Here is a 24,693-nt window from a genome sequence, read left to right as displayed (position 1 = left end):
AGAGCCCCACACACACACACACCCAAAGCCCCACACACCCAGAGCCCCACACACCCAGAGCCCCACACACCCAGAGCCCCACACACCCAGAGCCCCACACACCGAGCCCCACACACACACGCCCACCCAGAGCCCCACACACACACACCCACCCAGAGCCCCACACACACACACACACACCCCCAGAGCCCCACACACACACCCACCCAGAGCCCCCCACACACACCCAGAGCCCCCCACACACACACACACACACCCAGAGCCCCCCCACACACACACCCAGAGCCCCCCCCCCACACACACACACCCAGAGCCCCCCACACACACCCAGAGCCACACACACACACACCCAGAGCCCCCCACACACACACACACCCAGAGCCCCCCCCACACACACACAGAGCCCCCCACACACACCCAGAGCCCCCCACACACACACCCAGAGCCCCCCCCACACACACACCCAGAGCCCCCCCCCCACACACACACACAGAGCCCCCCCCCACACACACACACACAGAGCCCCCCACACACACCCACCCAGAGCCCCCCACCCACACACACACACCCAGAGCCCCCCCCCACACACACCCAGAGCCCCCCCCCACACACACCCAGAGCCCCCCACACACACCCAGAGCCCCCCACACACACCCAGAGCCCCCCACAAACACCCAGAGCCCCCCCACACACACACACCCAGAGCCCCCCCACACACACACACCCAGAGCCCCCCCACACACACACACCCAGAGCCCCCCACACACACACACCCAGAGCCCCCCACACACACCCAGAGCCCCCCACACACACCCAGAGCCCCCCACACACACACACACCCAGAGCCCCTCCCCACACACACACACACCCAGAGCCCCCCACACACACACACCCAGAGCCCCCCCACACACACACCCAGAGCCCCCCCACACACACACACACCCACAATCACACACACACCCAGAGCCCCCCACACACACACACCCAGAGCCCCCCACACACACACACCCAGAGCCCCCCACACACACAGAGCCCCCCCCCCACACACACCCCCAGAGCCCCCCCCACACACACACAGAGCCCCCCCACACACACACACACACACCCAGAGTCCCCCCACACACACACACACACAGAGAGTCCCCCCACACACACACACACACAGAGCCCCCCCACACACACACACACCCAGAGCCCCACACACACACACACCCAGAGCCCCACACACACACACACCCAGAGCCCCCCACACACACACACCCAGAGCCCCCCACACACACACACACCCAGAGCCCCCCACACACACACACACCCAGAGCCCCCCACACACACACACCCAGAGCCCCACACACACACACACACACAGAGCCCCACACACACACACACCCACCCAGAGCCCCACACACACACACACCCACCCAGAGCCCCCCACACACACACACCCACCCAGAGCCCCCCACACACACACCCACCCAGAGCCCCACACACACACACCCAGAGCCCCACACACACACACCCAGAGCCCCACACACACACACCCAGAGCCCCACACACACACACCCAGAGCCCCACACACACACACCCAGAGCCCCACACACACACACACCCAGAGCCCCACACACCCAGAGCCCCACACACCCAGAGCCCCACACACCCAGAGCCCCACACACCCAGAGCCCCACACACACACACACCCAGAGCCCCACACACACACACCCAGAGCCCCACACACACACACACCCAGAGCCCCACACACACACACCCACACACACACACCCAGAGCCCCACACACACACCCAGAGCCCCCCACACACACACACCCACCCAGAGCCCCCCACACACACACCCAGAGCCCCCCACACACACCCAGAGCCCCCCACACACACACACACCCAGAGCCCCTCCCCACACACACACCCAGAGCCCCCCCCACACACACACCCAGAGCCCCCCACACACCCACCCAGAGCCCCCCCACACACACACCCACCCAGAGCCCCCCACACACACACACCCACCCAGAGCCCCCCACACACACACCCACCCAGAGCCCCACACACACACACACACACACACCCAGAGCCCCACACACACACACACCCAGAGCCCCACACACACACACACACACCCAGAGCCCCACACACACACACACACCCAGAGCCCCACACACACACACACACACCCAGAGCCCCACACACACACACACACACACCCAGAGCCACACCCACACACCCACCCACCCAGAGCCCCACCCACACACACACCCACCCAGAGCCCCACACACACCCACCCAGAGCCCCACACACACCCACCCAGAGCCCCACACACACACCCACCCAGAGCCCCACACACACACACACACACACACACCCAGAGCCCCACACACACACACACACACACCCACCCAGAGCCCCACACACACACACACCCACCCAGAGCCCCACACACACACACACCCACCCAGAGCCCCACACACACACACACCCAGAGCCCCCCACACACACACACCCAGAGCCCCACACACACACACCCACCCAGAGCCCCACACACACACACACCCAGAGCCCCACACACACACACACACCCAGAGCCCCACACACACCCAGAGCCCCACACACACACCCACTGGAGCAGTCACACACACACACTCGAGCAGTCACACACACACACTCTGGAGCAGTCAAACACACACACTCTGGAGCAGTCAAACACACACACACTGGAGCAGTCACACACACACACACTGGAGCAGTCACACACACATACACTGGAGCAGTCACACACACATACACTGGAGCAGTCACACACACACACACACACTGGAGCAGTCACACACACACACACACACTGGAGCAGTCACACACACACACACACACTCTGGAGCAGTCACACACACACACTCTGGAGCAGTCACACACACACACTCTGGAGCAGTCACACACACATACACTCTGGAGCAGTCACACACACATACACTCTGGAGCAGTCACACACATACACTCTGGAGCAGTCACACACACACACACACACTGGAGCAGTCACACACACACACACACACACACACACTGGAGCAGTCACACACACACACACTGGAGCAGTCACACACACACACACTGGAACAGTCACACACACACACTGGAACAGTCACACACACACACTGGAGCAGTCACACACACACACACACACACTGGAGCACTCACACGCCCACATTGGAGCACTCACACGCACACACTGGAGCAGTCACAAGCACACACTGGAGCAGTCACACGCACACACTGGAGCAGTCACACACACACACTGGAGCAGTCACACACACACACACACACACACACACTGGAGCAGTCACACACACACACACACACACACTGGAGCAGTCACACACACACACTGGAGCAGTCACAAGCACACACTGGAGCAGTCACAAGCACACTGGAGCAGTCAAACGCACACACTGGAGCAGTCACACGCACACACTGGAGCAGTCACACGCACACACACACACACAGCTTGGAGCAGTCACATACACACACAGCTTGGAGCAGTCACACACACACACACACTGGAGAAGTTGTGTGGCCCCCAGAGCTCTCATTGGGTGCACTGTCTCCTTCTCTTGAGTTTCCCTGCAGCTATGGGTGCTTCAGACCCTAGTGTGTGGCTCAGTGGCTCCCACAATGCATTTAGGTTGCTTTTTATCCCCCAACTTTAAACACTTTACATGATTAAACTGAGCACTATCTCTTCAGTGGTGGCTTTCTATAATGCGAGACGCTTGGAAAGTCAATAAGAAACTACACCAGTACACTACCCGTCGCTCAACACAGGCGCACCACCTCAAACACGTCCAATGGCTTTAAAGTAATTCTGGAAGACTCTCTCTAGCACAGTCAAATCAGCAAAGGAGTCTGACTAGAAGAAGCAGCAGAGCTCACACATGGGGAGGGCGAGGAATGGATGGGCATGGTCTCTTTTTGAGGGGCATGTCAAATCGCTGCTACTGTTCTACAGGTGCCTCTTGGTCTCTTTACAGGCTGAAACTGAACATGAGACGCTGGCCGCAAATAAATACTGTGCAAACAAGAGGGCTGAACCCACTTCTTAAAATAGCAGTTACAAGTAGGATTTGGCAGGGAACCAGAGCACACTATATTTTTTCAAATATCTTCTTCATCAAGTGTTCATTCATTCAGGATCGATCGCACCAAATGGAAAATTCTTCAAAAGGATTTTATTTGTAAACAGTGTCCACTTCTCGGGAATCACTGTATAATCACTTAAGCCTACACGTGTTTCATCACAGCATGTGGCTGTGACTCCTCAGGGCTAAATAAAAATATATAACGAAAATATAATGAAAACACAAACGAATATTCTAAACACACGATAAAACGTGCGACCAGAAGGACACCCGTTTTATCGTGTGTTTAGAATATTCGCCGTGCCGGGGGTGTCCTATTATGTTTGTTTGCACGCCCCCCTCACTTTCTATTGCACCAGACTGACTGCACAGCTTGGAATCCGCATTATGAAAGTTTTGAAGTCGTGCTGTCTGCATCGCAAGCACGATCTTGGAGAAGTTCCGATTTAAATCTACGAGTTTTAGAAAGTGCAGTCGCACACCTGCGCCCGGCACAAAGGAACGCCTACAAGATACAGCCTCAGGTGCGACCAAGCTCTGCGCCTGTAGACTACAGGTCAACGCACAATCTGCACCTCGAAATGCAAGACACACAACCTGAGCTCGCAAAATTTTCCTGGAAAGTCATTATGTTTTCAAAAGAAGGGACGCCTTTTAAATAATCCTGTTAAATGGAATCACTTAAAAATTTGTGTCGAGCACGCACATGTTCATGATATGGCCCCTGCAGATCTGAGCTGTAGTGTAGGGCGTGCAGTGCACTGCAGTTATGGGGCCCTATGGTAAAGAGTAGCGCTGGCAGTTATCATATCTGGGATTAGCCGCTTGCTTTTCCGCATCAGACTGACCCAGAAAAGGAGCACCTGTATTCCGAAGTGCACAACGTGTATGCTCTTGTAACTCCGATGTGCACAGCGTGTGCATGATTGAAAAACAGCGGGAGGGAGGGGGGCGGGCACACGGACAGCGGGAGGGGGGACGGAGGTTTCGCCTTTAGAATTTGGCCGTTCGGGCTATTGCAGGGTCTTAAAACTCAAACAGATGGTCGGTCACGGACAGCGGGGGGGCGGGAACGGCCAGCACTCATCTGGACCTGGACTTCCTCCGGCGGCGGTCGGCCGCGAAATGGGAAAAACAAACTAATAAAAAAAAAAAAAAACTCCGCCCACCGCCGCGATGACGACATCACAGAGGCAGAGAGGAAAAAAAATCACGGGAACGCCCCCGAATCTGGTCCGGCCTTGACGGACAGATCCGGCTCCCAATGGCTAGCCTCCATTTATGAAGCTAGCCAATGGGAGCCGGGGGACGTTCCTATAGCCAATATTGTAAACATTAGATTTCGCCTGCGCGAACTGCTTGCGCAGATCGCCAGGTCGAAACCTAAAAACTAGAGGGAGACATGCAGGCCTGGGCGGCAACGCTTTCAGAGCTACAGACTCCTCCTGAAAAGCTACAAGCGTAGATCATGGTTGAGATGAGATAATAAGCTGGAGGGGGGTAATAAGAGGAGAGTTACCCGAGTTCTGATGTGCAGGTCTACTATATGTTATCAATGAGGATTTTTTTGCTCCACTGTTCTTGATTACTGGAATACATGTATTTTGACCATGCATTCACTGTGACTGAGCCTGTGGAGGAAGGGGTTATCATCAAGGGTTTAGCATGCAATTGAAGTTGTGATAAAGCAAGCTCAACCGATGTTAGCATTGTGTCTTGGAAAGGTCAATAAAAAAACAATACTTTAAAAGCTCAGACCTCATAGGCCATGTGACAGTTGGGGACAACGTGATTCTCTCTCAGAAATGTGGAGTATCTTGAGTGACAGTCTGTGACCTAACACTGTGAACAAACATTCAAAGTTCAGCACTCCGCAGCTCACTTATAATGTGAATACTTGAATACACTACAAGCTGGAGAATGCGCCATTAGGGGCTGTAGGGGGACACATGAGGTGAATCTGGCATATACGTCTTACTTAAAATCGGACATGCAGTAGATGCGAGGACTCAATTCTAGCTTTTTTTGTTGCAGTTTGAAAAACAAAGCTTTAGTGTTCAATAGCTTTTACAGAAATTTAAAAATGTACATCCATAACCCCTAAAATATCTCTTTGAACCCACTCAGCTTTGGCACAAATATCCCTGAATTGTCTTTATATTTGACCCCATACCACTTGAATATGTCCACTCGCTATGACTGCTTAATAGTTGCTGTATAATCCCTGCTTGGCCTCATCTGCGTCATCCATCAGGCCCCATAAATACAAACAGCTAAAATGGCCCACAAACTCCACATATTTGGACAATGCACTTCTGTAGTATTTTTTTGTTTTCTATATTTCTTTACTGAACCTGTAGTCCTCGTTAACCTAGGTAAGCAGTGGATGAAAAATTTTACAGAATTTATTCTGCAAGTCTACGACACCATAAGCCAATTTCTCATAACTCGTGGAATGCCACTGCCTACATTGGTGCAGAAAACACATATCTATCATCAGGACCAGGTCATTGTCCCTTTTTAAATGCAATCAGTGTAAAAGTGATAGACTTTCCTAGAGAAGCGCGAAGATAAACACCCTCATCATGCTTTAAAAGAATTGCCTCAGAACATTTTTAGGTCTCGCCTGAGCCAGCGCATGCGCTAACCTGGCGAGACATTTAGTCTTTTCGAAGTGCTACCAAAGAGGCCACCAGCTTGCGGTCAAGCGCAAAAACACGCCACGCTCCGCCTCTCCAATAACTTGCGCGCGCATACCTCGTGTGCTTTGCAAAGAGCGCGTCATGGCCGCGCAGCGTTACTTTTACGGCCGAGCGGCCAATGCTTGTTGGTCCTGGTACTATACAACCCCTTGTGCCACTGTGCAGCCGTTATCACCACTGTCCTGCCCCTTCCTGCTGCCATAAACAATGCCTTCTCGGGTACCCTTTCACTTTCTTTTCCAGCGGCCGCCCGGGCTGCGAGAACCTTCTCCCAATCACTCCACCCAACCGGGCACATCCCGCCACCAATCTGAGTTTTGGCCTCCTACCAAATGTTGGCCGAGCTGGGGTTATAGTCACCAATAGCCACAATGCCTGCAACACGGATCTGCATAGAAACGTATAGTGTACACAGAGACCCGAGCTAAGGTATGGCTGCCATCTTAGAAAGAGTTCATTTCAGTTTATAAGTACTACTGCCGCCAAAACCAGAGAAAATCTTTAAAGGAGTTAACTTTAGAAACGTTCGAGATAAAGTTTCAAAAGTAAGATGTACTACTGCAGAGGCTATTTTATTTATCACACATAGAAAACGTATAAAAAGTATGACGAACATTTTTAGAAATTTGCTAACTGTTCAGAGACCATGCAAAATTAATATTTTTTTTATTGGAAATAAACGTTTTATGAGCTGTGCTTTCAATTGAATCTTCCCATTCCAAATAGTGGGGGGAGTGGGCTAATTGTGTCGTTTTAGTCCCTCTTTTGTTTCTTACACCACCGACTCATGTCGTAATTGGCATGCTGGAAGGTGTAGTCATCTGTGTTATGTGCTGATGGGAATTGTAGTCGTCCGTGGCGCTTCCCAATAAACAGAGCTCTAAGTGGCAGGCGGGGGTGAGGAGACTGGTCGACATAAGCCGAAAGAATAGAAGGAAGAGGCAATGTCTTTTGAAAGAGAGGGAGACGACGGCAGCCAGCTCAATGTGCTGAAGGTATGTTTACCGCCACATAGCCTTGCAATGGTACAGCCTCTGCACAGAGTACACTGGTACTTGTGGCCCAGATTTTTACCTAAACTAACCATAATCATCAGTGTTGGGACACTTTAAGGCTGGGTTTTGGTTTCACGTCATTCTGCAACCGCCAAAATATGACTGATTGATTGTGACCTAGCACGTTTGTTTTGTGGATCAGTATTATCTCTTCGTCTACTCCATGTTGATGTTAAATGGCTTAAAGGTGGAGGTGTTTTTTATGAAAAATAGCCGTTTTGCTGGCTTAAAAATGGTCAGTTGACTCAACGTTGATCACTTAGATGATGTAAAGGTGGCTATTGAGTTTACTTTATGATGGTTTCTTCATTGCTTTGAATATGGTTGCTTCATTGAAATCAAAGTTGGCCTCCTCCTGTGTTCATCCGTCTTTAACTTAAATATGGTTGTTTTATGGATATAAAAAAAATGTAAAAAGACTAAAGTTTTATAGACAATAGCTACTAGGATGTATCACAGATGGGGACTTTGACTGAAAGAATAAACATTTTTGGTCTATCCTACCAGCCACCTTTTAGATGTTTGTCGGCAAAAGGTTTTGTGAACATACTACAAACTTACAGATGGCTTATAGCCCCCCCCCCATGATTACCATTGGTTGCTTTATTGTCACTGTTATTTGCTTGCATTTTAGGTCGAGCCTAGAGCAGAGCATGCTCACCGTGCTTACCCCCCTGACCCCCGCTCTGTCTTAACACTTATCACCAGGTTCAAAGCTCGCGTGCTTGCCTCCCGCTCTGTCCTAACACTTATCATCAGGTTCAAAGCATTCAAGCATTGGCATAGCCAATAGGTCTCGCTTTTGAGACCTTATAAATGTTTAGCCATGCAACAGTTGATGTTGTTGCACCAAGGATATTGTGCTGCATAACTAAATACTTATAAGATCCCAAAAGCGAGACCTATTGTCTATGGCAATATTTGTTCTATGCAGTTATCTGACAGATATCAGTCAGTAGTTCCACCCACAGCCTTGAAGTCCATGGAAACTCCAAATAAGTTGGCACTCAACCGGCACTGCCTCTGCAGCCTACTCCCGTTGTGCAACATACCATTAAGTTCAAGGTGAATAATGTAAAGTGCCATCTACGTAAAAATGTTTGGAGTGTAATTTCCTGAAGAAATTTTCCTCCCTTGAAAAGGTCTACCAAAATGATTATTAATCTGCTTTTCTTCCCACTGTTTCACATAAAATGTAATCCCAAAAATCCTTTCCTATGGACTATGAAAAGAGAAACCGGTGAGGCGACCGAGTTGAGCAACTGCTATAAATTAGAAATTCCCTAGAGATAAATTACTTCAAGAATGTTCAAGTGAGGCGAGTTCCCCAACTGCTCACATCTGGATGACAGGATGTGACATCCAGTGGCTAAGCTCTAGGTACATGGGCCCAAAGTCCCATCTACCGGTCTTAAAGGATTCAAGTGTGTATTTCTTACACAGATCCCTCAAACGATAACATCCTCTTTTGTTGCCAGTTTCTAAATTTCACCATCTCCAGCCTCGGTGTGAAATAAGGCTTTCCATACAAACAGGTGCCCAATGAGCAATACGAGGTGAGCCCCTTACGCGGTTTTGAATAGTCCCACAACAACAGCATGGAGCTAGGGTGACCAACCGTCCGTTAATTTCACGGATTGCCCGTAATTTGGGCTTCTTGTCCGTTGTCCGTGAAGGATTCTTTCACGGATGCCTTTTGTCCGTAATTTCAGCTGCCCCCTGCAAGCAGTCGGAGAGTCTTGTAAATGTCACAGCAGGGGTGCCAGCTCGCGCTCCTGCTGTGATCAGTGGCCTCCAGCAGCCCCTCCCGACCTGGCACAGACTGCTATAAGGCCCATTATCATTCTGTATGTCGGCCTAATTATCACAGAGTGATAATGGGCCAGTGACAGCATTTGCTAGGCAGTGAGTGTTATCAGCTGACGCTGCAATACCACTTTCATCTTTAAGGTTAAGGGGTTCCATTAATGGCTTCAGTTAATCAGGGGCCAGTGAAGCTTTATATACTACTGTTTATGCTGTGCCTCCTACTCGCCTAGCATTGTTAGGATGTAGTGGAACTACTGCTCAGTGGACGACTGGAAGAGCAGAGGTATGAAAAACAAGCATTTGCAATGCAATAGGTCTCTCATTTACAAGAGTTTAAGCTATTAGCAGGGTAAATGACAATGCCTTACGTTTATGTTTTAAAAACGAAAACAAAAAGAAAAGGCATTGTTATTTACAGTGTGAATAGCTAAAATTTGCGTAAATGTGAAACCTATTGCATTGCACATGCTTTTTGTCTGTGGGGTACCCTGTTGGGATTAGTTCTAGAAGGCACTGGAATTCCTTTGTACTTGGGAGAGGGCAACCTTGTGAAGAGCTCTGTCTTGATAATGATGACTTGTGCAACGTTGGATTTTGCTTACAATGACTTCTGGGAGATTTCCTCAGATGTAAGGTTGTCACTCTGCCAGAACAGGAGACATCTTAAACCAGTGTGTGTGCTACTTGGAATAATTCCCGTACCAACAGCAGGGAGCACTATCCAACTCTTCTCATGAATCTACTGGAAAACATACTGGTAACCTGCAACACGTTTGCGTGTTGTGTAGGTAGGTATATTTTAGCATTATCCCTGTGATTTGTGTCACTTACCATTCCTTCACCATTTTATTAAAATCAATGTATTCTTTTAATTTTTTTTATTTTTAACAGCATTGTTGTTTGGTTGCTTTGTTACAAACACCACACATCACAGGGGGGGGGTTATTGCTTATGCCACACTGCCAATAAACACTGGCAAATCCAATAGGTACGGCTTGTTTAGGTTTAAGTTTTGAATGTTCTTCAGTAACATGGTTGTATAAGTGCATGAACAGAAAAACACATCTAAGCTCCCCATATGCACTAGACAATACCAAGATGCACATATACACTCAGAAACGCAGAGAGAAATGTATTTAGATATGCATTAAGTCAAACAACACATAAAAGTGCCCAGACAGTCATATTTATATGACAGCTGGATGAATGTGTGTATTGATGGCTGTGTAAAGAAGGGTGAGTAGGCAGTTCAAATCTGTGGGTGTCTACAGTGTTGTGGGGCGTTTGAAGCAGTTGTATTGTTGTACTGATACATACAGACTTGGTGTGGGTGGACAGGTGAATGCATGGATGTTGGTGGTGGATATGACCTGGAGAGAAGGCGAACGGTGGGCCCATGGCCGTGATAGGTGGATGCATGCCTGTGTGTAGGCACAGGAGGCTGGTGGCCCAGACAGAGCATCAGGCGGAAAGGGAGCATACGAGCAATGTAACGGTGTCAAATGATCGCACAGGAGACTTCAAGCACACAATGTGCTGGAACAGAGGGAACACAGGCAGCACAAGGGGTTGACTGTGTAGGAACTAGATGGAGATAAGGGAGAGCACAAAAACAGTAGGGCCTGGCAGGAGGGAAGGTAGAGGCTGCGGCTCGAGAGGAGCCAGAGCAGCGAGAGATCGGCAGCCATGTCAGACAAGCTAACAGCTATGTGGTTATACTGAATAAGCAGTTCCCTATGTCAAATCTCCTTATTGATGTATTACCTACACTTTCACAATTTCTTTATTAACCTTCTTGCTTTCTCAAATATTCTTGTAAAGGCACCATTTGCCAATTCATTTTGCAAACTTCTCAGGAAAAAAACACCACCACCACCTCTCCTAATGACGTTCAGGCTCGCTCGCTGAGCTCGCCACCGGGCACTCATCACAAACTTTTACGCCCACCTCTTTCAAATGCAACCAGCGGCAACTGCTCCTGCGGAGCAGAGGGCATGGCAACTGTTTTTGTTTATGGGCTCCTGTCACCTCACCAGGGGCCAAGCTCTCAGGGGGGGGTGGAGGTTTCAGTTTGGCTAATGTTACTCAGGTGCATCCAATATGCAAACGCAGGTATTTAAGTTTCACTCCGGCACACAACAGATGAAGTGCAAGGTTCTCTTAATCTAAAATAAACTTATTTTGACTTGTACTTGTGTTGGTTGTCTGTTTACCTATGTAATATTGTGCGACTTTCTCTGATGTGTCAGTAAAATGTACCTTTTGTCCCAAATTTTTGTCCTGAATTCTGACCTTCTGTCCTGTATTTTTGTCCTGAATTTTAACCCTTTGTCCTGAATTTTTAGACTCACTGTCCTGATTTTGCACCCATGCCAGTTGGTCACCCTACATGGAGCCCATTACTAAAGACGTACATGTTACTCCACCTTTGTGCATGTAAGACCCACAGCACCAGGGCTTTAAGTGGGCCGGGTCTCAAGGGGTCTGAGCACCGGCAGTTTTTTTCAGGGGACCTCGAAACGGGTCTCTATCAGGCTCTGTTTTGAGCCCTGGCACAGATGGTCTGTTTTTTCCAGACTGCAGTGACAGCAGTTTGCGTTCACTGTAGTGCGGAAAAAAAGTGCCAGGTCGTAAAACAGCCCGATGGAGACCCAATTCGAGACAGCAGGCACATCGATGTGCGCTACCCACACTGCTCACTTCTCACTAGTGGAGAGGTTACGGCATGACTTCATGTGAGGTGAGTTGTGGGGGGAAGGGAAATCCTTTAAAAAGTCAATTTCTTTCTGGATTTCCCTTCTCTTAATAAAACGCAAGAGCAACAACATTGTGCTGGGTCACCAGTGCTTTAATTGGAAGATTTTTCAATATTACATGTAACAAGCCATAGTTGCAGCTTATTTATCTTATGCAACTAATAACCATTTATAAAGCCAATAGTCCTTACTTGTTGTAGGTTTGAGGTTACTTGTTGTATCACATATCTAGATGCAATGACAGAAACAGAAAAATGCAAGTAGGGCAGCACACTATGCTAAACACAGATTTTGGCCGTAAATGTTTTAAAGCCACGCCCCTAAGTACACTGGCCACGCCCCTTAGAGAGACACCCCCCCCCCAGTTTTTTCATACCACTTAAAGCCCTGCACAGCACCCAAAAGAGACCAAATATCAAAGTAAAATCCTCAGCACAGCGGGGGTTGGGGACTTTTACATCAAAAGGCCAAATACACTCTGTACCAAGTCGAGAGAGCCCATCCAGGTGAGAAAAACTTTTCTCGCCGTGTCCAGACTCTCCTTTCCTAGTTACTGGATACACCACCTGTTGGAGGGCAAAGAACATTGACAACCAATATATATGAGACTAATCTAATTAAGGAAAAAACGTGGTGAAGCAAGTTTGCTTACTATCCTTAAGTCTAAGGAAGAATATTGCTTTTTAAGTGTGTGGCTATCTCTAAAAAGAATTCACAAGAATGCAATGTGTCAATGGAGAGTACTCTAGACACTTTCTACTCAAACTTCCTTTAACTGCATTCGTTCTCTCACTCAAGTGCAGTCTGCCCCATGACTGCGACGAGCGTCTCTACCACATTTCCTATAGGACTCGCCCAACCTTTGCTGATCCATTGTGGCCTACCAGTGCCAGACATGACTCAGCTCACCTTAGCGAGTTTCTCGCACTCGGGCAGCCGCTGATCCACCGTGCTGCTGTAATCAACCTCCATCTTGACAATCTTGCCATCAGCGCGCTCTGGCTCCTCCGCCGCCATACCCACAGCCAGCCCGAATCCACACAACACGAAAATACACAGTAATGTCACTGACCACAACCGGGTATGAAGAGAAGACAGCGGCTTCAGACGACCCTAGACACGTAATGATGTCAGACGCACGCAGCACGTCCCAAAAGTATAATGTAAACACTAGACTCCTGATACAATAAGAGTAACTATGGCAGCCATATTGGGTATAGTAAATCGTTTGCCACCCTTTTAAATAGGGGGCGCGGCCCCAGCGTTCTACCATTGTAGTTATTAGGTCAGTTATAGGGTCGCGTACATCTCCTAGACCCGTTTTGGCGTAATGACGCCTCCTACATGTTATATACCGGCGTCAACAAAGGTCTTCGACTCTTTGCTCTTCCTGGACTGGTTGAAATATGATCTAGTGTGTGCTCGAGAGATTATTTATTCATTGGGTGAGTTTGTTGTCAGAGCCGACTGACCGAGTCAGTTCTCGTGTGATCTTAAGTAGGAGGGAGTTGCAAGTTTTATTAATTGAGAATCATTTCTCCGCTAAACGGTGGTGCGCAGCTATAGTCTTAAGAGTGTTCTGTGTACAAGGTAATGCATTTGTTCCCATTTTATACCGTGTTCCCGGGTAACGAACACTCATGGTTTAGCTTTAAATTATATGTTTTTACAATTAGTACAATAGTTTCTAAGTGACCTGTTTCATGGTTAGGTTTGATCAGCACTTTTCAATAAAAATGCTAACTGTAGAGATCATAATGCCTGAAGCCAAAAGTAGTTAGAATGTAGATTTTTGGAATAACGGTTATGTGTCCAAGCTTAATACACCGCATCTTCTACCCAGAAAGACACATCACACTCCTAGTGGAACCACACATCTAATAAACATTACCTCAGTGGTTGGAAGCATACAGAACAATATTCGAATATAGGCAAAGATCAAGTTGTGAGTACATGTGTGGAGGGAAGAGTGACTGTTGGCCTTATTACCTATTTCCATGTCTTTAGGTCTCACCTAGGCAGCACTTGCGCTGTTGATGGAGCAAGGATTCGCACGTAAAGCGACTTGCTCTCATTCATGAACCTCGTCTAACCTTTAATAAGCATTAGCCAATCCTGTCCGTCTTAATTTTTCACCTTTTCCAATACACGCGGGTGCCCGAGAGAAGCTCGCATCTATGTTTATTAATTGTAATGATGCTTGCACTACTGAATGGCCGCTTCGCAGAAATCCAGTCTGCGCATGCGTCGGTCATACCCACGTGATGTGACGCACTCGCAATTTGGAGAGATGTTTTCGCTCATGCGCATTATTGCTAAATATGGCCGCTTGTCTTTAACCATGCTCTCTGCTAGCTCATGCTGCTTTTGCATATCTGTCTTTCCCGCATTAACCCTCAATGCTATAGATATTACACAGTAAGGGGTGCAGTGAAGCTTTTCATGGTATACAGTGTATTCATTTTTTCTGTGTTTCTAATTTGTTTTCGCTTACTTTTCATGTACCGCGTATCTGGGGGCCTGGGAGTTGGGGAGCTGCGCCATTTTAGAAGCCCATGTGGACCTGGTCATCTGACAAGAGGACTGGGCCTCGCATCCGTGGAAATCAGCCAGCTGGCTACTGAAGCTGAGATGCTCCTGGGAACCTGCCCCATACCCAGAGAGGAGAAGCTGAATTTCACCTGAAATGCTAAATTTGTTTCTTTTTACTGTATGCTCTATTGTCCTCTTCTACACGTATGCCTGGGAACAGGAATTTAAGGGGTGGGTACTGTCATTTGAATATTAAAACATGGGAACGTAGAATTTAGGAGGTGACTATGACCTAACCACCTCTCCTGACCAATCATAAGTTGGGACCTTGTCACTTGCAACATTTGTGGGTGGTCTGGGGGTCCCAGAACAGTATAACTAGTCTAGTTTAGCTTAGAAAAATTGTCCGACTTGTCCGAGTAGCTGACCTGTCACTGACCCTACGAACTCTATAGGTGATTGATACAGAGCGCTGCGGAGCACTCTGTCCGTACTTTCCACAAACTCCAAGGGGTGGAAATAGTCTTATGTGCTGGCGAAGCACTTTGCTGGGAGATTCGAAAACCCAATCGGGGTTACTGGCGGATTCCGTGCAGAGGGGGAGTAACGCAGGCGTTGCATCCGAAGCTGCAGGTGTTGGTCGTGCCCTTTGATGAGCCCAGTCCTGACCCAAAACCTGAGGGGTATCCTGTTCTGACTGTCCTGAGCTGTACCTGCTCGCCTACTGGCATTCCGAATCCTTGAGGGTCCTTGTCCCCGCCTATTCCCAAACTGACCCGTGGCCAGGGTTAGTCCTCATTCTGTCCTAGGTAAATATATGAGTGGGTGTCTGTCTAACTATACTCTTACTTTTCCTCTTCTTAATAAAGCACTCTTGCCTGTGATATTCTTCTATCACCTTTTCGAAAGTGACTTTTATGAAATTGTTTATTAGTAATGTTCCACTTTTCCCCCTACCTATAGGATATTATTAAAACTGATTGCATATTTTAGCTTGTTCCATTATCCTTTCCCTTTAGTATGGTTGCTGTGAATTTAGTGTAGATAGCTTAGAGTTAGTAATTAGAACACAAATGTAAAGTACCCATATTAGCCCTATTTCATTCACTCTGCCTTAGTTTAAAGTTCGTACTGATTAGCATGTTCCCAAATGCGCATACCTTGTAGTATTCATTAGTACTCTATGGTGCCTGCCTTAATCCATAGCTACATTTTGGTTTTGATCTTGATCATTGATGTTCTGATTTGTATCTGCCTGTTATTCATGGCATATTCATTCTAAACCAACTTCGTATAAACTTTTTAAACCCCATCAGGTGTCTGTGGTCATTACGTATCACCTAGTGTTATTAAATGTACTGAATGTGTAAGGTATTTCTGCCCTGATAGGAATCTTGTCACCTGTTCACTGCTAGCTCCTGATCCATCAGGAGTAATGTGCCTGTGGTAAGTCAGGTACATGTATAGTAAGTGGTGAGAGAGTCACCCCCTGAATTACTCATAGTAGCGTGTAAGAATCACCCGGTTCACGCAAACTCAGTCATCTTATGCACGCCAGGGCCCAGTGCGTGGAAATTGGTAAAATAGTGACCCGGGTGAACTGCGCGCTCTATCAGTAATTTTTCTGGTAGCAGAGCTATGGTTAGGACTAGTTAAAATAGGTAGACAAGATAGTTAACAAATAAACCGAGAAAATAAAATGTGGTGCTGAAACTTCCATGCTGCTATATTGGTTACATTGGTTCAATTAATGCGCAAAGTTTTTTTTTGAAAAAGGTTTTATATATATTTTGATTTCTTTGCATTGCTGCTATATGTAATATTAACAGAATTGTCCGTAAAGTGTTTTTATGTTGTCTGAAATCCCCGGGGAATTGTATAGCGGGTGGTGAGTAGAATCCATCTCCCGCAGAGGTCGCTTGTCAGGAGGAAAAATTAGTGCATGGTTAGGTAGAACTGGAAGCACTAATTAGGATCTTTTGTGTTTGAATGAATGATAGCCTCGAGTCCTATTGTGTAAAACGTCCATTGTGATATCACCTAGTAAGGGTCACAGGAGGAAGGGGTCATAAGGTCTCCAAAGCTTGCATGGTAAGCAAGGTAGTCCGCTGGTGAAAGCCTGACTTAGTATATATCCCGGAAATAAGTGGATAAGTCGGAGGAGTAACGGGTTCTATATTGCTCGTGTGAAAGGGTAGGCAGTGAAGTCTATCCGAAGTGAATGAAAAGTAGACTGAAGTGGTTTGCTTGTAGCGGGAGAAAAACTTTCTTTCTTTTTAGGACACTCGGACACAGCGGCGAACGTTATATATTGTCAATTAAAATCAGCACTTGCACTTTAAGAAAAGTTCAAAGTTTCCGTTACCTTGTGAAGGAGGGAGTCAGTCGGAAGGCTGCCCTGACGTCACTCCGTGCCGCGCTGGTATTGGTCAAGACAGCGGGCGTGTAGTGAAGCTGAAATTGTAAGGGAGGGGTGAGTGCCGGAGCGTGAGACCACGTCTCGCGAAAGGCCGCGCACCCATTGGACAAGGGCTTTTGTAATCACTGTGTTGATTGGTTGTCGCGAAATAAAAGTCGCGCTAGCATTGGAAGCACAAAGGTAAACAAAATTAATCAAGCCGAGTTAGAAGCTAGTCTGGAAAGGTGTATGTGGTATCCTGAATTCTTGCCTAATCCTCAGAATCTAGGTTTTTATAAGGAGCAGATGCTAAGAGGTAGACCTTACAATATGTACGGAGGAAAGAGAAAATTGTCATTTGCCGAAAAGATTAAAAACTATTTCAAGAAAGACAAGCCCATACGAACCAGGGAGGGTGTGATCATTCCACCTCCAAATACTCCCGCCTCCTTCATGATGTTTGATAAAGGGTACCATACCTGTGTATGGATGGAGAATTGGGTGAGGTACACGGAAGACGATGGAGTCTTAGCATTTCCCATTAATGGTACCTTTAATGGTAGGATCCTGTTTAACCTAAGAACCCGAATGAATGAATTGCATCCCGACCTAGATTAACTCAATATGAAGCCTTGGAGGAGTGGGAAATCGAAGCTCTAGAACGAGACAGACCCCGTATGGATAAAGGAGTGAGTAAGTGGTATCCAAAGGTCCAAAAAGAAACTAAAGAGAAAAAGATGCAACAGTGGAGACAGAATATGATGGTTGAGGGACTGTTTCCAATGTTTGGGGTACTCGAAGAGGGGAAAGGGAAGTGTGCGGAGAAAAGCCGACACCTCATGGCTATGGGGGACTCAGAAGATGAGCACCTAGAGGATTTATTGATGAAAAACCCACCTCCCTATGTTGCGGAATCAGAATTTTTGAGTTCACAAAACCCGTTTTCTAAATATCCTAGATGTAGGAGGGCCAGTGAGACAGATGTAACGGGTACGGAAAGTAAAGCCAGTGATAGTGACGGGTTTTGCAGACCTAGTTCCGCAGTCCCAAATTATCGTCCTTTTGGAGAAGACCGACCAAGTTTGGTCCTTCCAACAGCCCCAAACATGTACCCTACGTTGGTACCACAAGTGATGCATGACAATTCTTCAGAAAGGGTTTTGCGTGAGCGAGAAAAGGAAGCCCTGAACAAACAGCGAATTGACTTAATTCAGACCATAGCTCAGATAAATCCTAGTCCGGATTCACTGACTATCCCAGTAACTATTGGTCCTGCCATACCTCTTTATGGGGATAGACTGGCTAGTCCAAGAACTCCTATTATAACCCCAATTGTACCAACCCCTATTTTACCTCCCCCAAGAAAAGAGCCACTCATAGTCGATGATCAGGAAAGTGAATGTGAGTCTGTAATCTCTCTAATGGATCTGCCCATAAGGGAACCAGGAACAAGTGTACCAAGGGCAAGGAGTCAAGCTAGGGCAAAAGAGGTCCTGATTGAAACCACTTCAGGAGTTAGGAGTGCCACTGTAGTAACTCCAGAAGAATTGGATAGATGGACCAAAGAATTAGAAAAAGACACCCCAAAAGACACACCCCAACCGAAACCCTTAGAGATCTATAGACTAAGGATAGAAATCGAGGAACTTATGGCCGGTAATGTAGGATTGGACAGATTGAACACCCTTAGTGAGGAAGAATTGCTGTTTATCAGCAAAAGCCTTACCCGGAACACCAGAGTGCTCCATGAGAAATTAATGGACACTGCCGCTGATATGGGAATTTATGTTAGTCGCTCCAAAGTCCTTCAGAAATCTTACAGAGTAGACTTTTCTGACAAAGACTTAGAAAACATGAATGTGTCAGGAAAACAAACCCAAATAAAGGAATTACTGAAAATCCTACAGAAATGGGGGGATGTAGAAAAATGGAAAACCCGGTGGGCAAAGAAAAAGGAAGATAGTAGGGTTAAACCCACGGCTTCAGAATACGTACTAAAAGAAGTAGGGCCAGCAGAAAAATTATGTCCCATGAGAGAAGTACCTGGGGGAAAATATGTCCATGTCCCTTGGTCCAGACAAGATATTGTGTCATTTACTAATGACTTCCCAAAACTGCGGGAGAAACCAGTCGACTGGTACAGACAGGTCGAACGTTTCATAAAGGTCCAGAAATGTCTTCTGAAAGACCTGGATGGGTTTTTCGACATTGTGGTGCCCGTAGATTTGTGGACCGAATGCAAAATTGAAATTAATTGGCCCAATGATGAATATGAGAGAGACTCCAAAACCGGAGCTCCCTCACCCGAAGTAATGAGGAAGTATGATCAAGTCATACAATACCTGAAGAAAAAGGTGCCCGCAAAGGAAACTGATTGGACCCGGATAGATAGAACTACCCAAGAGCGCGATGAAACCGTCCACTCCTTTTATGAAAGGTTACTACAGGTGTTCAAAACTTACAGTGGAATCGATAATGTGGACATGAAGGATATGACCCATTTCAGTTACCGATTCGTGTTAGGATTAAGACCGGAAATATCCCAGTGGATTCGAGATAATAAAATCAGTTGGCAAGGTAAGCCCATAGATGATGTCCTCACGTATGCCAAGCACTGCGAGGATGAGATAGAAAATAAAAAGAAAGCCCTTAAGGAGAAGGTCATGTGGGCACAAGTGAAATTGGCGGAACAGCAAGAAAAACAGTTAAGTAAATTGAATAATAATAATGCACAAAATCCCACTGCTGGGGGAGGAGGGAAACCCCGGGTAAAAATGAGTCGGGAAGAGGCTATGAAAAAATTCCCCTGTCACGGGTGCGGTCAGATAGGGCATTGGAGAGACGAGTGTCCACATTTGCAGGCTGGTAATGCCCCCGTAAATGGTTTAAATCCACAGGTGCAGAAAGAGGGGACACAGAAGAACCAACCACATGTAAAGCAGCCTCCGTTGCCTCGCGCTCCTAGACAAAATTATAAGAATCAGGCTCAGCAGAATGAAAGGGCCGAGGTGTGGGAAGGAGAGAATGAAAGGAATGCAGCAACTTCACAGTTTTTGTTAAACGTTTCCTTCCTTTGTGATGATCAATACTGACGGGGCCTGAGGGGGGAGGACAAGGAGTGCGTACTTGGCGCCTCCTTACCGGTAGACCAGACAGGACCATACATCGAAGGAAAGGTTGAGGGAAAAGACGTCACCTTTCTGTTGGACACTGGTGCTACCCGTTCCACTGTGAGAACCGTGGATGTTCCTAACCTACCCCTCTCGGGAGAAGCTATCCAAGTAGTGGGTGTTTCAAATCAAATAATCAGTACTCCAGTAACTGAACCAATGGAAGTTTCCATAGGGAATTTCAAGGAAATGCACAGATTTGTGGTCTGTGACTCCAGTCCTGTAAACCTGCTAGGACGAGATTTGTTGTGCAAAATGAATTGTACCATCTTTTGCACACCAAATGGCGTCGAAATTCAGACCCCAGATGAAGATAGCCTGTACAAATTGATGTTACTAAAACCAGACACAGAAATTAAACTCCTGTCCATTAAAGACTTACCTGAAGAACTACAGCTAAAGGTGGTACCTGAAGTGTGGGATTTCACTGGGAGAGACGTAGGCTTAATGGCAAATGTAGACCCAGTTAAAATAGCAATAAAAACAAATGCTGTTTACCCCAGAACAAGACAGTACAAAATGAGTGCAGAAGTAAAAGCGGGAGTCGCAATTGAAATAAACAGGTTGCTTTTTTTTTTGTAAAACAATTTTTATTGCAGATTTCAATACAAGCATTACAGTCATTCCGTTTGTAAGTATATGCGGGATCCCAATTTCTCAAAGTCTCTTCAACAAAGTTTTGACATCGTCACTGCTCGTAGACCTGGGGCTGGGTGATAGTTGTCTCACCTAGTGCTCCCCCTCTACCACTACTCGATGGCGTGTCCAATGATCAACCGCTATCTGCTTTTATCTTTTCTTTCCCCCCCCCCCCACCAACCCCCCCCATTGTCCAGCATCCGGTCTGTTCTAACTGATAGCTCGGTGTCAATAATATGCTGCGACCACCCTCCCCCCCTTCCTTTGCCCTCCCCCCACCCCCGGTGTTCCATGGTGTCTAGTGTCTGGGTTGCCGCATGCTGGGGTGTGTTGGTGACCTGCGGAGTTTTGAGATGTCTAAGGAGTGTGTGTGTCCATGGGGGGAGCTATGGTAGATACCGCCACCCTAGGTTCCCCAGGGTCCTCTGCTTCCTCCTCATCCTCGCTCTCTATTGTACTATCCCTAAGTGCCTGGACTAGAGTTTCCCACGCTAGTGCCGCTTCCTGGGCCTTCTCGTCAGGCCCCCGTCGAGCCAATTGATACCTGATCGTGCTCTCTGCCGCCGCCCATTTCAGGAACTCAGTGAGCCATTTCCCATGTGTCGGCGCCACCTTCGCTTTCCATCCCCTAGTGAGTTCCCTCTTCGCAAGGAGTAGGCCCATGTCTATAAATTTGCTTGTCAGTTTGTTCTTACGTGTGTGTGGAAACCAGTGTAGGAGTGTGGTTGCGCTATCGTAGTGTAGTTCCCTGTCTGTGACCGCGTTCATGGTATCGCCCACTTCCCTCCAGAAGTCCTGCAGGTGCGGGCAGTCCCTTAGCATGTGCAGTAAGTTTGCTTCCAACCGTGCGCATCTAGGACACGCTGCGTCCTCTGCTCCAAAGTATCTCGCTATTTTGTGCGGGGTGAGGTAAGCCCTATGAAGGATATAGAGCTGTATCAATTGGAACCGGGCATTCCTGGTACTCTTCCTGGGCCTCTGAACCAGCTGGGCCCACGTCGTGTCCGGGATCTCCCTCTGCAGGTCAGTTTCCCATTGGGTCTTTAAGCGCGTAAGGGGTCGCAAGGTGCTCTCGAGTATTCTGGAGTGTAGGCACGTGACTGCCTTGACTGTTCCTGCGGCCATCATCACATATTGACATGGTGGCGACGTCGCGGGTTCACACAGTCCCTCGCCCCAGTGCGCTTGGATCCCTCGTACCACAGCTGCGTGCAGCAGATAGTCCCCTCTCGGAAGGTCGTATTGTTCCTGTAGGGAGTGGTACGGCGTGAGCACCCCGTCGGTGAAGAGGTCTCCCACCACCTGTAGGCCAGCCTCCTCCCAGCCCCGGAGGCTCGACCAGTCGCCGCCATGCGGCAGCGCCGTGAGCATGCCCAGTGGTATTTCGGGTGCGTACGGGTGTCCGGGGCCAGCGCGCTTTTGCACGCGGTTCCAGCAGAGCCTCAATGTCCGTTCCTCTTGAGACAAGTCTCTGAGTGCTAGCCTCTGTTGCAGGGTGATGTACGCCAGCACATGGCGAGGGGTGCCAGTGTCCCTCTCCTGCTCCGGGCCTCGGTATACCCTTGCCACTTCCTGCGTGAGGAATTGCAGCTGGGCGGCCAAATAATAATACTCGAAATCAGGGACCGCGAGTCCGCCCTCGTTCTTCGGGCGGGTCAGGGTTGCCAAGGCTATTCTCCGCCTGCCAGTTCCCCACAGAAAGGACACCACTTGGGATTTTAGTCGTCGAAATACGGCACTCGGTATCCACACAGGCAAGGTTCGAAAGAAGTACAATAACCGCGGCAGGGCGATCAGTTTAAGCAGCGAGACACGGCCTGTCATAGACAAAGGGAGGGTGGCCCAGAAAAGCATGTTACCCTGCAGCGTTCGGATACAACGGTTTATATTGCCTTCTAACAGGTCTGTGGGTTCGTGGTAAATGTACACCCCTAGGTAGGGCAAACAGGCTGGCTCCCAGCGGGGCTCGGGACGGGTCATGGGGCACCTCTCCGCCCTCCGGAGAGGAAAGAGGCAGGTCTTCGCCCAGTTCACCTTCAGGCCCGATACATCCCCGAAACGTGCTAGTAGGTCTTCCGCCCCTTCCACTGCCTCTTCGGCATTCTCCAGGAACAGTAGGAGGTCGTCCGCATATAATGATATGTGATGACGAATCCCGTCCACCTCCAGTCCTTGGTAGGAATCACCGTTCCTGGCCAGTGCCGCCAGAGGTTCTATCGCGAGGGCGAACAGCAAGGGAGAGAGTGCACACCCCTGTCTAGTACCCCTATGCACTGCATATCTATCCGATATCAACGCTCCTACTCGCACCCTAGCGCCCGCCGATGCATATAGCACTTCCGTCCACCGCACATACTCATCCCCAATGCCAAAACTTCGCAGCACTCTGTACAAGTAGCTCCATTCCAGGCTGTCGAAGGCTTTTTCTATGTCGATCGCCATCACCACCGGGGCTCTGGCGGTCGGTGGAGGGTTCGCAACTAGCCTCAGCAACCTACGAATGTTATGAGACGTATTTCTAGTGGGGATAAAGCCCGATTGATCCTTGTGGATCAAGTCTTGCATATGGGCCATCAGCCTGGTGGCTAGTATAGTGCTCAAGATTTTATAATCCGTCGTGAGCATCGACAGTGGTCTGTACGATGCCGGGTCAGAGCTGGTTCTATGCGGCTTGAGCAAGGGGATCATGAGCGCCTCGCGCATCGAGCAGGGCAGTTCCCCCCTCTCTTTTGCCTCATTATATATGATTTGGGGTCGTGGGGCTAGGATATCAATGTATTTACCGTAGAACTCGATGGGCAGACCGTCCACTCCTGGTGTTTTCCTGCGTGCCATTTTCTTTATGGCTCCCCTAATTTCCGCAAGGTCAATTGGGCCCCATGGGCTTCCGCTTGGTCTGGTTCTAGGCACGGTAATTGTATCTCAGACAACAAGTTCTCCAACACCTCGGTTCGGTCTACCGTGCCTCTCCTATACAGTCGCTCGTAGTATGCTTTAAAGCATTGTAAAATGTCTGGCTGGGTGTTACACTCAGTGCCGTTCGCATCAGTCAGAGATAATATTGGGGCAGCACCCCTATTGGGGTTTGCTAACCAGGCTAGGAGCGTCCCCGTCTTATCTCCCTCGGCGAGTGCTTTGGTTAAGTACGTTTTGTGATCAAAACAGCGAAGGCGCTCCACCTCCACCGCCATTGCTTCCCGCGCTGAGCATACTCTATCCTGCATGTCGGGGTGGTTGGGCCGTTATTTCTCCACCTCCCGCAAGGCTTGCTCGGCCTTGTACACATCTTCGACTAGTGTTCGCCGTACGCCCGCGAACTTCCCTATACAGTGCCCCCTTACTACCACCTTGAGCGCGTCCCATTCCACTGCCCTGGAAGAGGCAGTCCCCTCATTCTCGGCAAAGTATTGGGAGATTCTACCTTCCAACGCTCCGCTGAACGGCGGATCATCCAAAGTGTCCGGATGAAGCCGCCACGTTGGAATTGGCGAAAC

At 48.5% G+C, this 24,693-nt stretch overlaps 1 protein-coding gene across 2 annotated transcripts in view; it reads right to left on the bottom strand.

The window, feature by feature from the left end:
* The window catches only part of PSMD12 (proteasome 26S subunit, non-ATPase 12), a 274,307-nt gene extending 260,715 nt beyond the window's left edge, over window positions 1-13,592 (bottom strand). Inside the window, exon 1 of one of the 2 annotated variants that reach the window (XM_086930933.1) lies at window positions 13,370-13,592. In XM_086930933.1, the coding sequence (XP_086787059.1) occupies window positions 13,370-13,477 (108 nt within the window). In that variant the 5' untranslated portion in view covers window positions 13,478-13,592. The remainder of the gene's footprint in view (window positions 1-13,369) is intronic. The other variant, XM_086930934.1, reaches the window with a different exon arrangement.
* Window positions 13,593-24,693: the final 11,101 nt, after the last annotated feature.

This window comes from Lissotriton vulgaris, chromosome 7 (assembly GCF_964263255.1).
Source record: "Lissotriton vulgaris chromosome 7, aLisVul1.2, whole genome shotgun sequence".
Taxonomy (NCBI): domain Eukaryota; kingdom Metazoa; phylum Chordata; class Amphibia; order Caudata; family Salamandridae; genus Lissotriton; species Lissotriton vulgaris.
The sequence above is the reverse complement of the archived record's forward strand: the minus strand, read 5'-3'. Positions and strand labels throughout refer to the sequence as shown.